General features: G+C 34.8%; 1 protein-coding gene across 1 annotated transcript in view; it reads left to right on the top strand.

Moving 5' to 3' along the window:
* Positions 1-12431, top strand: part of PSMD14 (proteasome 26S subunit, non-ATPase 14) — a 46482-nt gene that overhangs the window by 16840 nt on the left and 17211 nt on the right. The window contains exons 5-8 of the mRNA XM_058027859.1: positions 5407-5478; positions 5803-5922; positions 7023-7093; positions 8066-8216. Of these exons, the coding sequence (XP_057883842.1) occupies positions 5407-5478; positions 5803-5922; positions 7023-7093; positions 8066-8216 (414 nt within the window). The remainder of the gene's footprint in view (positions 1-5406; positions 5479-5802; positions 5923-7022; positions 7094-8065; positions 8217-12431) is intronic.

The raw sequence follows: 12431 nt of genomic DNA, 5'->3' as shown, positions 1-12431 counted from the left end.
CCTCCTATAACAGGTTGCCTCAGCTAGACATTGAAGCAGAGGCAGTAGAAATAGTTTACATGCAGCTTGTTTTTCACACTAGTTGTTTAATACTCACAAAATTAAACTATTAAAAGGTTCTTTCTTAGCTTACTGGGAAAGAAATAAAACATGATAGCAATCATTGTTTGCTTGTGTGTCCTATGTTTATGCTTAAATTGTCCCAGTTACAAAAATAAATAGAAATAGTAATGATTCTTTTATTTTACACTGTAATATGTTGTTTGGTGCATTAAAACTGAGATGTGCTTTACAGCACTTAAGTTCACTGCTTTTGGATTTTTATTATGCAAAACTGGGTTTTCTTTGAAACAGATATGATGTATTTCAAAATCATCTTTTGTGCTATTAGCATGAAACCAGAGCAGTGTTTAAGATCCATTTAAACAATGGAAAGTGTATCCATTTGTGGAATATTTCTCAGTTCCTTGTGTAATTAATCAAGTCTGCTTCCTCTTAACTATTTGAATAATTCTAAAATAGTACAAATAAAGAGCAGTGCTCTAAAATGACACTTTAGTTCACATTTAATAATAAAATTGGCTAAATAATTTCTATCTGTTCACACTAAGAGAAAGGTGAAGTAATATACCTAAAAGTGTTAACAAATTTGCTAAAAGGCCTGAGTAGGTAACACTTCAAGGCGTTAGTTTTTATCCTGTAAGAATGGCAAATGCCTTTAACACTTCGTCAACAAGGGTTACCCAAGTAAAGGTCTGCTTTTTATATTGGATCATCTCTTCAACTATTTGAAACAAAAATAGTAACATGCATAATTTAATATTACAATGTAATTTTCTGTCCATAACTTGCATGCAATTCTTTTTCCCTTACTAATCTTACTAAAAAAATTTTTTTTGAATAGTGATAACCTAATTTTATCAATTATTATTGACCTTGGAATTCTGCCATTCTAAACAAAAACAATCCTAAAGCTTGGTTTGGTTTTATGAGGTGGCCATCAGGCAGCTCATTTCAGTGACTGGAAGCATAGAGTTGATTCAGAAGAAGCATCAATTTTTCAGTAACACATAACAGTATTTTTTACAGCAGTTATTTAATTTTAATAATTACTGTATCCAGCTTATACATGCATGGTTGGGAAAAAGAATGTTCAGTATTCCTCGCAGTTTCCAAATCTAATTTTTCTTTAGTTCTCCAAGAAAGAATCCAATAAAGCTGTAGGTATGCAATATTTGCTGCTTTGCAGTGAGATGGACAGTCTTCTAAAACTATGTAATGACATAGCTGTCCTTTGAATATGATAATGTAACCAAAAGCACCAGCAGCTCTTTTGCATTGCAGACACAAACGCTTTCTTTTCTGGGTTCCTGATACCAGTTAATTTAATTTGGTGCTCTGCTTCATAAGGTTGGTGCTTCTTTGTTAAAGTTGGCAGGCAGTGAAGTTTATGAACAGTGGTAATAGCACATGCTGTGGAGGGTCAGTGTAAAATATTTGCCTCCATGTAGAGATTAGCTAATAAAATCTTTCTTCTTCTTTGCTTGATGAAAGAAATGCGTAAACTTTTGTGAAAGACTACCAGACACAGGCCAAAGAGATCTCAAAACACGTAACTCATAGGTGGCTCCCACATACTGTGTAACTAACATGCAGAAGCTGGGGCTGGCACTCCAGGGCTGTGTTACGTTATCAGCCATTTGTGGAAATGGAGGTGATCAGAGATGGAACAAATTGGTTCCAGTTTCCAAACGTCTGTTTTCAAATCATCTAAAGTCAAGTAAACTACTTGGAAGACTCAAGTTCCATTTGGCTTTATCTGTTAAATCTTTGAAGGTTTTATGATAAGAATTTGATGAACTTTGGTTCCATTTCTGTAGAAATACTAATGTACTAATGCATTCTATCTTTGATAGAAAAATAATGTGAGACTTGACCTATGGATCATGTCCTCCTCAGGATTCCTGAATTTCAGTACTCTTTTGAGTAATTCATTGTAATTGATACTAAAAACAAAAGAAGGAATATTAACATGAAAATGAATACACATAATTGGTACGGTGCAATGAGGACTTAAGTTTTCCCATAATCTAGCTGGTAATTAAAATCTATAAGAAGAACAGAGCAGATGGAAAGGAGATAGTGAGGTCACACAAAGAAGCATCAATGACCAAGGAAATACTTGGTATGTGCTGTGTGTTTATAAGATGACTGAGAGTTAACAAACCTGCCTTGTGTACTACCATTAGCTAATTTTTACAAGTTCAGGTAAATTGGTTGAACTGCACAGTAAGAGTGGAAACTCGTGTTTGATATTTTTACTATGTCTTGCATGTGCTTAATATGAAGCAGTGAAGTATGCTGTTAGGATCCTCCTAATCCTTAATGTAGTAACTTCTGTATCTATTTAAACACATTCAGCATGTAATATCCTTCACAGTGAATACTATGACTTTTAAAAAAACAGCAAAAGTTAAGCAAGTTGGCTTGCACCAATGAAGAATTCCTTTATGAATTAGCAGAGTTTCCTATGCTGAAAATAAATTGTTGACTGTGGGTGCTGGCAATGGGAATTCAATGTAAGTTTTGAAAAAAAACCCTATTTTATCTCATAGAATGCCTAAAGATTTGATGAAGTATCATATTAGATATGCCCTCTTCTGCACCATCATCACAGTAAAAGAGCATTTGGATGCTCCAAGGAATGTAGAAATCATAAGGAAATGTAAGGAACGCCCTGCTTTAGTTCCTACCTTCACTTAAACTAAAGGTGATTAATCTGCCTTGTTACAGAAACAAAATGTATTAATATTTGTTTCTTCCCTGTAAATGGTGAATCTACTGACTGATCTCTAAAATGAGAAAAATTTTGAATAATAAGTTCTTATAAGTTGAGGACACAGGCAGCTATATAGAGGACAGAGCTTTGATTAATGCCTCAGCTGCAGGACAGATGTCAGTGTGATTTTAACAAACACTGGAAATTTCATAGAGGAGGGCTCATCCAAGAGCCACAGTCTGTGGAGTAAGCTTCAGTTCAAGCCTCCTGATTTTTGAGAAGCTAGTCTCAGTCAAACAACAAGATTAGCCTTCCAGAAATCATGGAACTGTTTGTGCTAATCTGGGGGAGATTTTTATTACTCTATTTTAAAAATTACTGAATGGTGTAATGGGATGGTTGCTTACAGTGAAATGTTAAAATCTGGAACAAATGTAGAATGCATTTCTACACACCATGGATATTAGGGCTCTTCTAAAGAGCAAGCTTACTAGTTATTTTTATCTTCCCTTCAGACCTCTGGTCTACAACTGGTGGAAAATTGGGAGAGCATTATGTATGAAAAAAGGGTTTGGTTAACAAGCTAGTAAGTTACTTTTAAAATTAAAACTCAGGTTACCTAGGCTTTTTTCTTTGCATTGAGTAAGTGGAAACATGAGTCTTTGTGCTTTCCAAATTCTAAGCGAACACTTCTAAGTGAATAGACTTAAAGTAGAAGAGATAGAGTTTAGAAAGTAAACTGACATGTTTATGCAGAAAAAAACATGGGAACAGCATTGCAAAATGTTTGGGCATTTGAAGCTTTGCCAGTCAATTTAATTGCAGAAAATTCGGGATAAGTGATGCAGGTGCTCTGTCCATCTGGTTCTGGGCAATGTTCTAAAGAGCTGCTTTTAGTGTGTTTCAGTGTGGATGCTAGAGGAGCACATCTCAACTGGAGCATCTCACTTTTGGGCTGGGGCTAGGCCAGGGAAATACTTGATAAAGGGGTGAGCTTGATGAAAAATGGACCTTTGGTGAGAATACTATGGAAGATGAAAAGCAGGGAAACCTGCTGGAAGCTTGCTGATGAAAAGACTAGAGTGACAGAAGAATTAGGAGTGAGTAGTAAGAAGTGAGCAAAGGCAAATGCTGAGAGATGATGGTCAGCAGTATCAAAGTTGGAAATAGAGGTTTGAAGCTTTTAGGAAGTGGGTATGGTTGACAGATCCATGCATATATGTGAGTTTCAAAATACAAAGATTGGATTCACAATACAAAGAGTGGATATAGAACTCATAGATTAATTGACTTTAAGGGGGAAAACCCCCACAACTGAATTTTCTTACTGTCTTTAAGGCTTTATTCTGAAGACTGATGTTTTTCTGTGTGTGTGAAAATCAGAGTATGCAGAAAGGATAATTCCTGTACAAATGTAATGTGTTGATTACTTAAGTATCCAGTTTTATCTTCAGGAAGTAATGGATTGTGTTGATCGCCGTGTCTTGTTTGATGTCATGAGGATGCATGTTGTGTTGAATTTTTTCACTTGAAGTGAACAATTAAGAATTTATTCAAAAGTTTTTTTCCCCCAGTTTTTCTTATAACTGTGGACTCAAATTTCTAAATCTTTAAAGGGTTCAGTAAAGGCACCGTTTTCCCTCTTTTAACTTGATAATGGAGTATCTTTTTTTTTCCCATAGTTGCTTTGTTGCCCCTCTAAGTTTGCATCACCTCATGCAGAAGTAAGCTATGTCTTTTCAGTGGAAATTTGGTAATAAAGTAATGAATGTGCTGTTAATTGGCTGTAATGAGGGACGCTCATGTGAAATTCTGTATATAACAGCAATATTTCTCTTGTTCCTCAAGAAAGGGACGTTTAAACTGCTGCCTCCTGTGTTTTTCAATTTCAACAGTACACAGAACCTGTTTCAACCAATCATTCACACCTGGGACAGTTGTGCTAATTTTTGAATAACTACTCATAAGGCAAAGAGCAAAGTATTTTGTTCACAGCTTTTCCACCTAGGGATCAGAGGTTCGTTTTTTCTCTCACTGTACCAGTGTATTTGCAAAGTACTCCCATAGCCTTTATCTGCAAGTCCTCTTTAGCTGAAAGCTGATGAAGCAAAGGGAAATTGCTGTTTGTGTTGGTGCCAGTTAATCATGCTAGCCCAGCAGCATTTACATTCACACCACTGTAAGAAACACATAGTTAATTGGAGAACTGGCCATATTTTACAGCTGACGAAGGTTAGCATTGCAGCAAGGCTGACTAATGGAAACTTATCTGACTCTTAGTCTGAATGCCTTGTAACAGGTTTGTATCCAGTGTAACACTTGCCTGCTTTATATTTGACTGGCTCTGGTAAGAGTGCTCTTTAGACTGTGTTGTTTGGGGTGGGGATGACAGGATGATGGCTGGGTGACCTATTACAAAATAATGTTCGTGACAGAAAGTGCTGTAAACAAGGGTTTGGAGATTGGGTGTGCAATTTTTTGTTTTGTTTGTAGCAACTACATCTAACTCAATAAGTCAATTGCATATGCATTTTTCTACAAGTTTTGCAATATGCAAAACAAAAGGAAATATTTAGAAACTGCAGAATAACGATGATGATAACAATAATTGTTTGTTCTTTTTATAGGGGCCACCAACAGATGCTCCTGCGGTCGATACAGCAGAACAGGTTTATATCTCTTCCCTTGCACTGCTGAAAGTAAGTGTTCTGTGTACATACATGTCTGGATATAATGCTGGAGTTTGAGCACCTGGCAGCAGTCCAGAGTTAATGGACTTGTGTTGCCTAAGTGCTGGCCAGACTTACTTTAAAAATAAATTAATACTGATTGGAACCCTCAGAAACTTACTTTAATTAGTTCTCTTTTGTTGGGTTTGTTTTTACTATTTTATAGTTTGTTACAGTTTCCAAAAGTGCTACAAGTTGCAAATTAGCTAGAGATCAACAAAGGCTGAAAAAACTACCTCAAATGAGACTTGAACCTTCGTTTAAACATGTGGTGTCATTTGGTCTTAATTCCAGATGTTGAAGCATGGTCGTGCTGGTGTCCCTATGGAAGTTATGGGTCTGATGCTTGGGGAATTTGTTGATGATTATACTGTGAGAGTGATTGATGTTTTTGCAATGCCACAGTCTGGAACGGTGAGTTTTTCGCATCTAGACCTTGATAATTTTATTTGCTTGTTTGTTTTTTTCCTTAAGGTAAATATATATTTTAAAAGGTTTTTGTGCTTTACCTCGTTGAAGCAATCTGAAGGTGTAAGCTGTGAGTTATAATACAAATAAGTCCAATGGTTAAAGGATTTCAGTAAAAAGAAATGTAGTCAAAACTTCTTTTTGAGCAAAGGCTAGTACTTAAGTGTGTATAGCAATATATGCAGATATTGTGTCCTTTTTTATGTATAAATATAGTGTATTACATGACTTATAAGACTTATAAATTGATAACTTTCAAAACTCATGTAGTATGAGCCAGCAGAAATATTCAAAATGTAAGAGGTTACATTGTGATGGTTCTATATACTTCAAACTTGCTCTCTTTGACAGATCTTAGTTGCATGTCTCTTAAATGATAGTTCTGTGATATGAAAAAAAAGTGTTTAAATTTTGAGTAAGAATATCCATTTTATGAACAGATTAAAGAGGTGAAGAATCAAGGGGCATAATTGGAATTTATGGTGCTTTATTTCGTGTAACTGGAATGAAATGTGCTTGAAACAGGCATGGGATAATTCCTTTGTTACTCAGAGCTGCACTCCATGAAATTTTTAAATTCTTTTGTCCTAAGTTTACTCATGTGCATAATATAAAAATCTAAAAAAAGTCAATATGTGATATTTATCTTGAATAAAATGTGTAGAGCTGAACTTGGGACAAACAACAGGCCACCGTTTGCAGACTAAACAGAGGAGAAAAAAGTGATTTCCTACACCTATTTAATCATGTTTACTTATAGTGAAGATTACCTAAATAGCAATTCAAAATATTCTTTCAGCATTTAAAAAATCACATTGAAATACATTTCTAAAAATTATATTTTGCGTTTAAGGGTGTTCTGTCATGTAGTACTAAAGTATTCAGGTTGTCTTTTTAAACAGATGCTTATGAATATTTTTGTTTGTGTGAAGTTACAAGTTAAAAGATAATACTGCTTCATGTACAGCTACTATGATTTTTGTCTGTCTTTTAATAATAATGCTTCACGTACAGCTACTATGGTTTTTGTCTGATTTTTAAATCAGGGTGTCAGTGTGGAGGCAGTTGATCCTGTATTTCAAGCAAAAATGTTGGATATGCTGAAACAGACGGGAAGGTAAGGCACTGTAAAGAGGGCTGACAGCCGCAAGTACTCTCTGCACGGTTTTTAGAAGAAACGGCTGGCTTTCTGCAAAACTTGTGATCTAAGGGCTATTAATAATGTTTAAAAATAAGTAATTGCCCCAAAAATTAGGTGAGTAGCATAGCATGTAATACAGTCCCACTCATGCATTTCAATTGTCAGGAGATTGTCACTCCTGTTAAATCTACAGCTTTGATTATCACCCAGAGAGATTAGAATGCTGCTCAGTTTAGCATTGGCGATTACTACACAACACCTGCTTAAAAGATTGATTTTTTGATGTAACCCTTGAAATAAAATTTTTTAAATTTTTGAAGTTATAGCTTACTCATGAACAATTTTAATTAAAAGAAAAGGAAAATAATTTTGCAAAAGATCCTAGTATGTAAGCAAATTTTTATTTCACTCCTACCTCTCAACAGTTGTCGTCTGCTTGCTCAAATTCTTTTACTGTGGGAAAAACTTCAAAATTAATGTTAGCAAAAGGCTCAGCAGCTGAACAGAACAGTGCAAATTGCTTTTTGACTGAGTTCCTAGTTCTACTGCTGGTTTAATTGATATTTAATCCTTTCCCACCGTTGGTTCCCGTTGTCCATGTCTGAAATGGACTTTCTGCCGTGAAAATTCAACCTTCGATGCCAAGGAGTTAAAGAGTAGATATTTACTCAAGTGCTGAAAGGGTAAAAACTGGTTCAGGGAAGGTGTGGTAACAGGGTGAAAAACTGAAAGCATGATCTACCACTGCTAATGTGTATCATTAATGATAGCCCTCTTTTGTCTCATTTATTCATGTCCATGTTTTCACCATACTATGGTGAGTAATTTAAATATTACTAATGGTGTTTTTTTCACAGCTCATCATAATTTATGCCCTGATATGTTCCTGTTTCTTCTTGTGATAAGTGTTTATGTTTTTAAAAATCTCAATGTCCTCTTTTGTTTCAGACCTGAGATGGTAGTTGGTTGGTATCATAGTCATCCTGGCTTTGGCTGTTGGTTGTCTGGTGTAGATATCAATACTCAGCAGAGCTTTGAAGCCTTATCAGAAAGAGCTGTTGCTGTGGTGGTGGATCCCATTCAGAGTGTAAAAGGAAAGGTATAGTAGGCTTGCTTTTTATTTTTAAGGTACTTCAGTAAGATTTAATACAGAAGCACTGTAAATATATGTAAGTACTTGATTTTTGGCGGCCCATAGCGAAAAAAAAATTAAAACAAAAATTTCATTGTAAATAAAAAGATCACTTCCAGTTTGTTCTGCAGCTTAGATAAGTACTCCTTAAACAGGCTGGAAGTCTTTGATATTGTCAGTACGCATAAACAATCATAATGCTCTCTTAATATTTTACTATTCAGGTGTCACTCAACAGGTTTACAACTAATAATCCAAATATACATTGTTTTATATATTAAATTTTAGCTACAAATTCTGAGATCAATTACTAACAGATTGGAATAGGTTCAGCCCCTTAACACGGGTACTAAGAATGCATTGATTTGCAGGCATTGCATATGATGATTTTTATTAAAACTTCTATTCCAAATGTTTTGGACAATAAAACTTTATAGAGAAGTTGATATCAAGCATTTGAATTTTTGAGAAGCGTGCAGATGAATGATTAAGTACGTTAAATTATTATGAAAAGAGATTTTAACTTGCAAAGCATATTGGGTTATAGTTGTCCTTTGTTGAAATCTCTTTTGTTCTTGTTTAGTTCTCTTTTTATTTCTTTCTAGCCCCATATGCCATTTTCCTATTTCCTGCCTCATGACAGCAGGGAGCAGCTCTATTATCACCTTCACAGAGCTGTCTGCAAATGTGAGAGGCAATTCGATTTTGCTCAACCACAGGGAGAGTGGATTAGAAAAACTACAGAACGTACAGAAATTGGCTAGGTGGTTTACTGCTTTAAAATACTGCTGAGGTGTTTTGTTTGAGCATGCACTCCCATTGTACTGTAGAATAATTATTGAAATGCGTCATGGTATATATGAATGATATTCATGTAAATTTATAAATATTTCAAAAGTGTTCATCTTCTATAAAACTGTACTATCATATTTCCTGTGAGGCAGATCTTATTAAAGATACCAAACACTGTGAGTTCACTTAATTTCATAGCAGAATGTTCTGAAGCTACAGTTGCTGTTTTGGTTGTTTTGTTTATTTTTTTTTAATTCTGAATTTTATAGCAAATACGTTTATGTAACAGGCAATTGAAAAATTGTTAACTTCTGGTTGTTTGGAAGATATTAGACATGTGTAGAAATTTTGTTCCTTTTTAAATTGCTTGAAGAGTAGAAGAAAATGCAGGTAGTCTGGGGGGCGGGGGGGTAAGATGCAGTAGAACACTTAATTATTCCTAACTTATTTTTCCTAGAACTTTTATTTTTCCACTCCAGTAGAATGTTGAAATAGGATTCTTTTTGTTTTGTCAAAAAATAATGTCAAGACTATTACTAGTAATTAATTTAGACCTCACTAGCTATTAAATCCATTGAGAAGAAGAGCCTCCTAATAAGTTACACTGCATACTTGCTCACTAAGTGCTTCTTTTTATAATAATTTTATTGCCACTGTTGTTTGACATAGTTGTCTAGATTTGAGATCTTTGAGATCTTCAATAAAGTAATCTTTGGCATATTTATTTTGAATGTGAATAAATTTTTGTCCATCTAAGCATTTCTCAGTTACAGCTGCTCTTATGGCATTGCTGCCAGTACTTGAGATTACTGGAAGTCTTGTAATGTTTGTTTTTCATACACATTTTTAGCTGCTACAGTCAGATTAAATTACGTTCTCAGGTTTCATGTTAAAAAAAATTTACATCTGTCATGTTTCTGGCAAGTGCATCCTTTAAAGCTTAGAAATAAAAAGAATCTCCTAAATTATGAATACCACTTGTAATTAACTTCTTGATTTGGAAGATGTGGAATGTGTTCAAGTTTTATGATCCTGGTTGGCAAGATCACTTACACTGAAAAGTGTTTGGATTGTCAATGAACTGAGAGAAGAGCAGATATGTTATTGTTCAAGGGGGGTTTCTCAGGTGAGGTTCCAGTGCTTCATGTGCCTGGGTAACTTATCGTGGCACCCAGAGCCTCTTTGTGTGCTACAGAGCCCGAGCTCAGCCTATTTCAGGAAAGTATCTGCATTTGCCAGCATGAAGAGCCACTTGCAGAGGTAATTTTGCTGGTGTAGTAACCATTATACTGGTGAGCTTTAGCTACGTGAGTCTGAGATCATTACTCATTATACCTTGTACTAGCAGCACTGTCTGGCAAAAAAATATAGTGAACATGTGGCATAGAAGATTTTAATATGGCATGTTTTGTCTGAGATTAGATGTATTTAAAAGCAAAGCCCAAAATAGCACATTAGCTAATTTTAAAGCTGCCTCAGGGCAGGTCCATGCCCATATAAATTGCCATAGTTTATGGTCAGTGAAGCAGTCATGGCTGTGCTAGTGAAGAATAACTGGGGCAGAGGTTATTTTCATGTGTCAGGAAGTTGCAGTGAATTCTGATGAGGAATCTCAGGTTCATCCTGACTAGCTAAAACATTAAAAAGCAGTTTGCCCTGTTACTGTAGAAAATGAAAACTTGTTAACTTCTTTGTTAACTGCCTTGTCTCCATACACATTTTCTACGTAGCACAGGGATGTATGATTGCAGTTTAAAAATAAATATACCTGTAATTCTCATCAGGTAAAAAAATAACAAACCAGTCATTTTATGTCTTAAAGCCAATGAGCAAAAATAAAAAGTCATATAAAGTCCTTATATAAAAATAAACCCCCTCATATAGATCTGTGGATTAAATGCCAACTGCTTTAATGACCATTTTAGGTCTGGGATATTTTTGCATAAATGTAGTAGGACACATGAAGGACAAGTAATTCCAAATTGCTTACATACATATTCTAGCATACAAATTAGGTTTTTTTCATGTCTGTGCACCCTATTTTGCAATATTTAGGCTAATAGTGCTCTAGTTGTCTGTAAAATAAACTCGCAACAGTGCAGTGAGTTTTAACTGAAGGTCAGTGGTCTCAGAACCCAGAAAGGAAAAGCATTGTTTTGACTTTTATTTTAGCTTGATTTCTTTGAATGAAGTCACAGTAAGCATGTTGAAATATGGCCAGTGGGGCAACCTGGCTATCTGTTGTTTCATTTTATACTTATTAATAAACTTTTCTTTTATCCCCTACAGTTTTCCAATCTGTGCAATGGAAGCTGTAATACATATTTAGAAGTAATATATATTTCACAGAAGCAGTAATTTCATTAAAGATCTGGAATAAAGCTAAATATTGACATTTCATATTTATTTCCAACATACACTTTGAAATGTCTGTACAGAGAACCATAAACCTTTGCCAAATGTTAAAAATAAATGTGATTTTTGAGACCTTAACTTAGCAGCTGTTCATCACCTCTTAAGGAAAATATAACTATACTAAACCCAGTGTAACATAGTAGCTTTAACTCCAAAAGCATTAACTTACTGCATTGCACGCACTGTATTGTTAAATTAATATTTAAAAAAAAAAGGGTGGTGTTTTCTTCTTTGACCTGTTTAAAACTTTGGATCTTTATTATAACAAAGCCACCATTTAAAATGTGTTGTTCTTCTGAGAGAGTTAACTGTTTTCCCTTGATTAATAATTGCTTCATAAGGATCCATAAAATATCCAAAATTGTCAGAAGTCCATTTTGTATATCTGAGAAACTTGTTGGCACTTGTGGTGTTTAGCAGGGTTGGTAGCAAAATCTCCTACTCATACAGCAAACTTTCATTTCTGTTAAACCATATTTTTTTTCAGCAAGGCACTATATGTAATATTTGTAGGAAGATCTGTTGTTTTATGGCAAAATTCTTTTTTTAATTGTTTGCTGAGGAAAATAGTTGTCTTTCCAATAACTATTTTATAAATTCTGTTTCGGTCACCTCAGACAGATGGAAACAAAAATGCTATGCATCTTAATCTTGTGCTTAAAACCAGATCCTGCCACATTCATAAGAGGATTTTGCCGTGGTACTTTATCCTTATCTTAAATTCATTCAGATGGTAAAAGAAAATAAATATGTACATATGGGTAGCCTGGTAAATCAAAATAATTCTAGTTGATCTCTAGAGATCATCTAGCCCAAATTTGTGATGAGCACAGTTTCAACGTTGAGTTCAGATCAGCTCTCTTAGTGTTTTGTCCACTTGGGTCTTGAGATTCAACAGCCTCATGCCAATTCCTGTTCCAATATTTTATTTTTCTTGCAGTTGGTTTTTTCCCTTTGTATGCATATGGTCAGCAG

Source organism: Melospiza georgiana, chromosome 7 (assembly GCF_028018845.1).
Source record: "Melospiza georgiana isolate bMelGeo1 chromosome 7, bMelGeo1.pri, whole genome shotgun sequence".
In the NCBI taxonomy this organism is placed as follows: Eukaryota; Metazoa; Chordata; class Aves; order Passeriformes; family Passerellidae; genus Melospiza; species Melospiza georgiana.
The sequence above is the reverse complement of the archived record's forward strand: the minus strand, read 5'-3'. Positions and strand labels throughout refer to the sequence as shown.